This window comes from Arachis hypogaea, chromosome 3, assembly GCF_003086295.3.
Source record: "Arachis hypogaea cultivar Tifrunner chromosome 3, arahy.Tifrunner.gnm2.J5K5, whole genome shotgun sequence".
In the NCBI taxonomy this organism is placed as follows: domain Eukaryota; kingdom Viridiplantae; phylum Streptophyta; class Magnoliopsida; order Fabales; family Fabaceae; genus Arachis; species Arachis hypogaea.
Window position 1 is genome coordinate 37,172,927 of NC_092038.1, and position 9,861 is coordinate 37,182,787.

The window sequence follows — 9,861 nt, forward strand, 5'->3', positions numbered from 1 at the left end:
GAAGAGCAACAAATGATGATAATTCAGCTTCTACTTTGGATGTTGGACATGATGAAGGATCTTCAAAGAGAAAATTTAACTCTATCTACTTGCAATTTGTGGAAGATACATCTGAAGACTGCGCCGCGAAAACTGAGTTGGATTTCTATTTGGAAGAGAGTGTTATGGTAGATAAAACAAATTTGAAAAAATTTGACATTTTGGGCTACTGAAAAAATATTGGAGTGAAATATCCAACTTTACAAAAGATTGCAAGAGATTTTTTAGCCATTCCTATTTCTACTGTTGCCTCAGAGTCTGCTTTTAGCACCGGTGGTCGAGTTATACATCCACATCGCAATAAATTGGATTGTGAACTTGTTGAGGCGTTAATTTGCACTCAGCACTGGATACACTCTTCAGGTAAAAGTACTAATAACTCAAATTTTATTTCGTATTAAAGTTCAATTTCATGTTAAATTTAACTCTTGTAAATTGTTGGTTGATATAATATAGATAAATTAGGGTCGAAAATTCCAATTCCTTGGAACTATGTGATGGATATGGGGATTTAGGAGTTTAGGTAATTATTTTTTTATTATGTCAAATTCATATTAAATATATGATATTCTTGTTTATGATGTATGTTAACATATTCATATTTGTGTTGTATTTTAACAGAGAACATGGAGTTGTTTGTTGGAAGTTGAAGACTTTATTTTATGGCTCTTTTTAAGAATGGAAGTTGTATTTTAAAATTTCGTTTTATGGATTATGATTTCTTATTTTATATTTCTTGATTTGTAAGTTGTAATCTTGGATAAGATATGTATGTTTGTGTGTTGTAATAATGTTTTGTCATTTTTTTTAATATTTTTTTAAATTTTTTTATTGTAATTTTCATATAAATATTCAACATAAAGAGATGGGGAATGGGGACCCGCCGGGAACACGGGGAACGCGGGGAATGGAGATGGGGGCAATTATCTCCCCACGGCGGAGATCGGGGCGGGGACGGGGACAAAATCTGAGGGTGGAGACGGGGAGCAGGGAGGCATCCCCCGCCCCCGCTCCGCCCCGCCCTATTGACATCCCTAGAACAAAGGAGTTAGACACGATATAAAAAATACAAGATCAAGCATTAATTCAGCAACGCGTAACACAACTTGCTATAACTCGAAAATATAATAAAAAGATCAAACCAAGATCATTCAATGAAGGTGACCTCGTCCTCAGAAAAACAAAGGAAGCCAAAAATTCCCAAGGTCATGAAAAACTCGCTGTAAATTGGGAAGGACCATTCAGAGTGGCAAAAGTTATAGGATGAGGAGCATATATTCTACAAACTCTAGAAGGGAATAAATTGCCAAGAACATGGAATGTATCTTCTCTTAAAATCTATTACAGTTAACTTTGTAAGTTGGAACAAGGTGATATACTCTTTTATTCCTATGTTGGGTTTCGCCGGGAGAGATTTTAATGAGTTACACTCTCCACACCTTCATCAGTGAAGGTCTTTCCAATTTAACGATACAAGTTCTTTTTTTTTTCTCAAACAAGCTTCCTTTCAATTATTTCTTATTACACCTTTTGATAAGCCGACTTACAAGTCATAATATCAATTCAATACGACCACACCTTGTCCAATTTTCACAAACTTCGCTGATATACACATTATCAGTAACCATCATTTCAAAATCAAACAAATTGACCGAAATATAAGCTCGACATCTATCGCGATATAAGTGTGATCTTAACCGATTTATAACTAACAACCTACTACGCAATCAATTCAGCACTATTCAAACTTTATCAATAATATATTTAAAATTATCTATTTGTAGATATCTACAACATCATATAACTAATACTATTATCATTACTTCATCAAATTGTTCAAACAACTACACCTTACATCAGTCTCTAACAAAATAACCTAAAACAAAACCCAAATCTTAGACAATAACATCGATCACATTATTTTCAAACAAAATAACCTTATACTTTAATAATTAGAATATCATAAATATTAGTTTTAACTAAAATTAAGGTCTGAGCATTGGCCATATTCTCATCTTCCTCCTCTTGGTCCACATCGTCATTGACAAGCTCTCCATTCACTACGATCCTACATGAGTCCATAGCAGTATAATCAACATCAGGAATAATAAACTTCACCTGCTCTACTGCTCGCTCAAAGTCACTGGCAAACCTCTCCAATACTTGACAATTCTTGCTATTCTCCAAACTTTTTTCTCCAAGATTAATTCAACAATCCAGCTTCCAAATTTTCTTTGTCCTTGTCTAATTTCTTCCCTCTCTCTCCAGCAATTCCAAATTTCTTCTTTATTGCCTTCACCTCTCCCACTTTTAAACTTAGTTTTTTCAGTGCCTCTGCAATTGCTTCTTATTTTCAGCATTTTCCTGAGTTAAATCTTCCATAACACTCTTGTCATAAGATTCCCTTGCATGCTGCATCACTTGAGTTCGGTCGATACACATTAGTCGAGATCTCATCACCTACGTAAGAAAACCAAATTCATTCGCGAATCACAACCCCAAGCTAAGTAATAATTAACCAAAAATGAATTATATTTACCTGCAAATACTGCACTATACCAATATCTCCTACGTCCTCGATCAGTTTTATATCTGCCAAACATTGTCCCATACTCATCTGACGTTAACATAAATGGGAAATACTCACCGCACATGGAAGTGAGGTCATCATCCCCTTTGTATCCTTGAAGTTCTTTCTGGTTCCTAGTAAACCTCTCCACTTCACCTAGGTCAACTAGTTTGTCAGAAACGTTTGATCCAGTCAAATCTACTATCTTTCCCTTCTCGGCCTCAATCTTAGTTCTTCTTCTCTTAATAATAACTCTCTTTCCAGGAGATGGTTGGTTCACCTCAACTCCTCCCTCAACTTTGATGTTATTCGTCGACTTTTTTTTCTCCACATTTTTTGCCTTAAACAATGCATGCAAAGTGCTCTCCATAACCTTTGGCACTTTCTCACCTGAAAAATATACTATGATACAAATTAATAAAAATTTTCAAACACATTATCAGCAAAATTAATTTCATATTTTTACCTATATATTCAACTACAACTTCCTTATCAATATCTCATTCAAGCAACTCTGCCACATATAACAACCTAGAAGATAAAATACTATTTACTAAAAATTCCACAATCATCTCATCCTTATGCTCCATTCACTCCATACCTAATACTTGTCGAGGAGTAGGACACCGGTAAAGCGAAAATCTATCTAGCAAATACCCATCTACATAGAAAGAAAATTCATCTTCAGTTGACCTCACTTTTATATATATAACCTTAAATCCCTTAAAAGAAAATTTATACAAACTAAATATAGCTCAATTTAAAACACTAGTAAAATTCAACCATACTTCTCTTTTCACACCTTTCGTCTGAAACAAGGCAAAAAACACTTCTAAGGAGGGCTCCAATTCCAGATACTCCATAAGTATCTCAAACCCTCTTGCAAACGCTTATGCATTCAGCTGCAATTGAGATGGTGCACATCTCAATTGAATCAGCATACGACACTCAAACATGGTGAACAAAAATTTTACCCCATAATTCAACAACAACACATATATACATGTAAAAAGATTTGTACCCTTTATCCCTGTGGAAGATTTTTTTGATGCACTATAGGATCAAACTCAACTTTTAAATTTTTTCTACCTCTAACCCATCCAAACTTTTTCAATTGCGCCACACTCTCCTCATCACCAAACCATGATAAATACTCTTTTACCGAACCAACGATCCACGTGTATGGGTCTTTGTTATCTGAAATATATTCCTTATCCACAATCTCCTCCCCTTCACTTTTTTCTTTTTTCTTTTTTCTACCCATTCCTATTTAAACACATAAATCACAAAACCAAATATAGATAAAAAGAACGAGAAGAAGAAAATTGAGTAATGCAAGAGAATATAATTCTATTAATGTTTCCTACTCATCTTTTAAATATTTTTAGCAAATTTTAAAAAACTATTAAATGCCCACAAAATGTAAAACCTTAAGAAATGAGACAAACTTCAAGCAAGCATCAATTAAGAAAATGAATAACTAAGATGAGCAACTGTTTTACTTTTTAACATTTCATTACCATTGATCTTTCTCACTAGCATAGAAAATTGTATCACATTTAAAATTAGCCATCACGAGCTAACAAATCAAAAAACCAACTAACATGGTAATTAAAATTCCTACCTCATATCAGATCAATCTAGTAATATTTTACAATTATTTTTCTAAATATTACTTTTCAATTTCAATTCTTACAAATATATTTTTAAGTAAAACTGGTAGAGTTTGTGGTTTTTTTCCCTTTCTTACAGAAAATTAATTTATAAGTCAGGTTTTGTTCAAAAGTTCAATATGTTTTATTAAAATTGGGGGCTATGATCTGTCAATCATAACTTGACTCGAATTCACCTATAAATTGACATTCGAATAAATAAAATGTGGCTCATGACATTCAGGCAGAATCTTCGTTATAACATACCTATTTCAAAAATGTGTGAAGGTGATTATCATAATATTAGGTCTATGAAGTAATCGCTCTATAAGTACAACAATTTTATAAAAAAGGAGATCCTAAAAAAAGAGTTACGTTATTTATTTTGAATATATTCAATACTCATTCTTTATTCTTATTGTCTTTAGCATCGAAGTGTCTTTATAGATATTCACTACTGACATTTTTCTTAAAACCGACGTATACTCATCAGGTGAAGACAAACTTAACTTTAGCAAGGGGCGAAGCTACATACATAGAAAGGGGGCAATCGTCCCCCCTAATTTTAATTTTTTACATGTAAATTATATGTAAATTTCAGTTTAGCCCCACTTAAAATTTTATTTTAGTCTTTTTTTAGTGTGTAAATATTTTTGGCCCCCCTCTAATATTTTTTCTAGCTCCGCCCCTGCTTTAGACAAAACGAGTTGTACATCCTCTGAGGCTTACTATGAAGAAACATAACGTATAACTGTTCGTTGTTCCGAGATTTTTCTCCGATATAACTGAGTTATAATGATCGTATTCTTCCCTCGTGAGTAAGACTTGAAAATAACACTGACGCCGAGAGATAGAGTCATACATGATACTCCTAACCGATCCCCTTATCTTCACTTGAAATGTAAAGTTTAAGTTGTGCGGACCAACAAATAAGTTGGCGAAATAATAATACATAAATTATCCAATTATTCTTTGGGGACAAAATCTATGCTTCAATCTGCAATCTTAGTAACCACGTTAAAGACAAGGATCAATTAAAGACGAATGATTGCTACGAGAATTTGCAATTGACACATCATCAGCAAACACCATAATAATAATAATATTTTTTTATAAATATAATTAAAAGGCTCTTTATTCCTCCACTAGGTAAAGAATATAATTTATATATATAACTCCTGGGAGAGACATCCATGTATAAAACTCTTTCCCGTTATTCATGGTTATTCAAGATCCATGCACGCCCAGCGAGTATATTATATGATCTGTTAGTTCCATTTATTAAAAATAATATAATATATTCAATAAAAATATTATTTATATATCAAAATTAGTTATTATATATGTATGTATAAATATACATATTATTTAATTTATTTTTAATATATATTTCAGTGTACAGCTAATAAAATCGTATATTTAAATATATATTTTCTCGAACAATGTTTTGTAATTCTTTATATAAAGTGAAGTTTCTATGTTTGCTTATGCGTGTGGCTTGGTTTTAGTCTCTTCTTTTTTTGGCTTAACTCTCTCTCTCTCTATATATATATATATAGAGAGAGAGAGAGACCCTCTTGGCATACTATAGGATTTTCTGCGTTATACATACACCACAAAACAACACTTACGTTCTTTCCATGAAAAGTATAATATCAAAGATTCCTCCATAATGTGATCTCACTTAGCTTTCTTCTTTCTCAAGTATCTCTTGTATATTAATATCGCAACTATATATGTTTAAGCCAATGGTTTATTATATTGCTTAATTAATAACTGTTACGGAATAATGAGATACTTCTACTTTCTAATATAAATTTGGATAATATTTAAAAAAATAGATAAATACATCAAAACATTATGATATATATATATATATTCACATTCTAATAGATAAAATAAATTGAACAGTCTCATCCACTTACAAATATACTTAAAATTTATGTAAAATTACTTTAAAACAATGTTACATGATCAATCAAATTTATTATTTTTAACCAATATTTGGCCAATATTTAAAAAATTCTAAATCTAGAATTTTAAATTCTAAATTCTAATAGTATAAAATAAAGTATTGAGTGCTAATATTAATAAAAAAATCCAAAGAACATTTGTCATTACTAGTTAAAATGGAGGAGTCCAATGTGTAGCATTGATATTCAAGCTAAGGGTGATGATGATTGGGAAGTTGATGAGGGTATAAACATTATGAATGAGATATTATAGTGAGAGTAATGGTTTGTAAGACCATGTTGGCGAAGAAGCATACATACACGTTACTAAAGCAACCGAAGACTACTTTTCTATGTCTTAATTACTTTGTTGTCCGAAGCAATTATTAACGACAAAGAAAATGACATGTTCCAAAGAAGTTGTTCTTAGAGTCTTCAATTATGCCTCAGGCTATTTCCATCTTCTCCTCAATCATGTCTCAACCTCTTTTCAGCTTCTCTTCCTCTTCCTCTTCTCCCTCGCTATTTTTCTCCTCACCTTCTCAACCTTCACTGGCAGATTCCCCTTAATCCAAAGGTCTTGTTAGTTCCACCTGCATGCTCTTGTTATTTATATATATCCCTTTTATCCTACGCATTCTTACATGTTCCTATTAGAATAATGTTGCAGAGATCAGCAATATGAATATGTGTTTTCTGAAGACGACGAAGAAGAAGAAGAAGAAGCGCAACAAGGATATGGTCACCATGCTGAGAAGGTGAGAGATCATGTAGCAGCATCATCTGCAGACTCAATCCATGGCAGGGAAACCCTTTTGTTTGAGGAGCCTCAGAAAAAGCAGCATTGTTCTTATTCTGAAGAGTTTGCAACCCCCCGAGAGAGCTTGAATGAGGAAGACTCAGAATTTATAGGAAGAAATGCTGATTCTGTTTCAAACTCTGTCTCATTTGCAAGCAGACCAACCTCTACTATCACCATGAACACATATAAATGTAACAAAAACTCCCAAGGTATATCTTAATTTCAGACTCACAATCTCACATTTGTGCTTCATCTCTGATGCTACAATATAATGTTACTTTCAGCAGATGAACGTGTTTGTGTTGGAAGAACAACAAAGAATAAGAAGGTGCAGGAGGCAAAGCTCACCAGGGATGATAGGTTCTTTATTTTTGATCCAACCCATCAGTTCCAAAATAAGAAGCTGACTGTTGAAGATAAGCATCATGATGATGATGATGATGATGGTGATTCGTGCATTGATGGTTCTAGTTCTACACCTAGGGTCTCCTCTGAATGGAGGAGCTCCATTCATTTCAAGGATTCTGAGACAGAAGAAGCATTGTCTTCATCATCTAGAAGAAGTTGCCCCAAGTGGGAATCATATACTTTGTTCCAAAAATATGATGAAGAAATGTCCCTCTTAGACAGAATTAGTGCACAGAAACTTGAGGAAACAGGTAATAACACATCATCCATAATTATTAAATTTATAGGGTTTAATTCATTAACATAGTTGCCTAATCCATCTTCAGAGTATTTAAGATCCATGGAAGCCTCTCCAAGATCAATTTCAGAGCGTATTGCATCAAGTGTGAAGAAGAAAGCAGGTGATATAGGTCACAATAACCCATATGGGGAACTAGAGGCCGCTTATGTTGCACAGATTTGCTTAACATGGGAAGCTCTTAATTGGAACTACAAAAACTTTGAATCAAAACACGGCTGGCGCCACGAGGCTGATAGCGGTTGTCCTGCCAGCACAGCACAGCAATTCCAGCAATTTCAGGTATTGCTGCAGAGATACATTGAGAATGAGCCCTATGAACATGGCAGAAGACCTGAGATTTATGCTAGGATGAGGCTCTTGGCACCAAAATTGCTTCTAGTCCCACAATGTCCAGGTATATATGACTTCACATATTTGATAGTATCTAGATTAATTTTGGAGAAAAGGACAAAGAGATCCTTTACTTTTTGGCTCACAAACATTTAAATCTCCTAAGATTTGAAAATACATTTAAATTTCTAGTCTTCTCAAAATCTGAACATATTGATCTTTACTATTCATTTGAGTTTATCAGATCAAATGAAAAAATCAAACGTGACTCTCGTTATACTAACTGCCTATACAATATTTATATAGAAGAGTTTTTAAAATAGGACAAATCAGATCTATGGATCGATGTATCTAAATTTTAAAAAAGTTAGAGACTTATATATATTTTTAAATTTTTAAGAACTTAAATATTCACAGACAAAAAAGTCAAAGATCAATTTATTATTTTTGCTTAATTTTAGTTTAACTCAAAAATGTTATATGCACAGCAAATCTGGTAATACATCTAACATGATTGAATAGTTAAATTAAAGAAGAATTGTTTTGATTGAAAATGAAAGATTGGGAGAATGATGAAAAGCATGGGAGTATGGAGAGTAGAATATCATCAGCGTCATTCCTGAAGATAATGGAGGATGGGATCCGAACATTCATGAAGTTTCTAAAGGCTGACAAAGAGAAACCATGTCAGATGGTGGCCGCTTACTTTTGGAGAAATCGGAGAATCACGGTTGATCCAACACTCCTCCGCCTAATCAAGAAAGTTAATCAAAAGGCAAGTTCCCAATTCTAAATTCAATTTATATGGTGGCTGATCTTTTTTGTGCATATAATATTTTATATAATCAAACAAGTGCTAACGTATAAGATGTTAGCAAGGTTCAGAAGAGGAAGAAGGTGAAGGATGTTGGGTTGAGGAAGAGAAAGCTTAGAAAGGGTGAAGAAGAAGAGATGGATGTGTTAATGGCAATGATAGACTTGAAGGTGGTGTCGAGGGTGCTGAGAATGAAGGAGTTGAGCGAAGCGCAGTTGCATTGGTGTGAACACAAGATGAGCAAAGTTAGAATCGTCGCAGGGAAGCTTCAAACAGATTATTCCACTCCACTTTTCTTCCCTTCAATCTAATCCATGCAAACCAAGTGACACAAATTTAATTTAACCAACACTAGCTTTTAGTTTTGTCTACTTTTGATTTTATCTGCATCAAAAGAAGATTAAGAGAATAAATAAGTTACAGCTACAACTTACACATTAGACAATTAGACAGGTAGAATAAAGCAGTAGTAAAACAGTTGATACACAATAAAATTGTAATTTTGTTATATTATTATTTATTAGCTTCAATAATAACATCACTTGTCCTTATAAAGAAATAGAATAATATATCACTTGCACATGATCTTTTATATATAGTTTTCTGTTCGGAGGGGGGTAACATGTATTTTTAACCCGTTTCCTTGTTGTATTTTATTTTCCGCAAAAAACTAACCTAACTGAAATACAGATACTTTTTCTGCTTGTGTACTTATGTGAGCAATTTTGTTAAAAAATTTTACCCTTTTTAAATAGATGAATAGCTTTTCTTATTCATGTTCACAACAATCACAACCTTTTCTTTTTTGGGAATTTATGTTCACAACTTGAAAATTTCTTTTTTTTTTTTTTGGGTCATACATTGCGCCTTCTACCAATATGGGCACAGAAGTGTCCAACTTTTCTTTTTTTTTGTTCATTTTTATTCATTGCTATCCAATTTGAAAACATCATACAGTTTTATACCAAAAATTAAAAAGCATAATAGCCGAAAA

At 33.0% G+C, this 9,861-nt stretch overlaps 1 protein-coding gene across 2 annotated transcripts; it reads left to right on the forward strand.

Moving 5' to 3' along the window:
• Positions 1-6,361: 6,361 nt before the first annotated feature.
• Positions 6,362-9,459, forward strand: LOC112790292 (uncharacterized). Of its 2 annotated transcripts, none has more exons than XM_025832619.3 (6): positions 6,362-6,789; positions 6,883-7,223; positions 7,299-7,673; positions 7,749-8,117; positions 8,614-8,828; positions 8,939-9,459. In XM_025832619.3, exons 1-6 carry the CDS (start codon positions 6,614-6,616, stop codon positions 9,176-9,178), a joined length of 1,716 nt encoding a protein of 571 aa, XP_025688404.1. In that variant the 5' UTR covers positions 6,362-6,613; the 3' UTR covers positions 9,179-9,459. The 2 variants fall into 2 exon arrangements, with proteins under 2 accessions (XP_025688404.1, XP_025688405.1); XM_025832620.3 differs by having other exon boundaries at positions 6,492-6,789; positions 7,302-7,673.
• The last annotated feature ends 402 nt before the right edge of the window (positions 9,460-9,861 follow it).

Bases quoted from the DNA above. Each gene is read 5' to 3' on its own strand.
- LOC112790292 (XM_025832619.3), top strand. From the start codon at position 6,614: ATGACATGTTCCAAAGAAGTTGTTCTTAGAGTCTTCAATTATGCCTCA. The intron at 7,674-7,748 runs GTAATAACACAT...ATCCATCTTCAG, and splicing joins ACAGAAACTTGAGGAAACAG to AGTATTTAAGATCCATGGAA. The intron at 8,118-8,613 runs GTATATATGACT...TGAAAATGAAAG, and splicing joins TCTAGTCCCACAATGTCCAG to ATTGGGAGAATGATGAAAAG.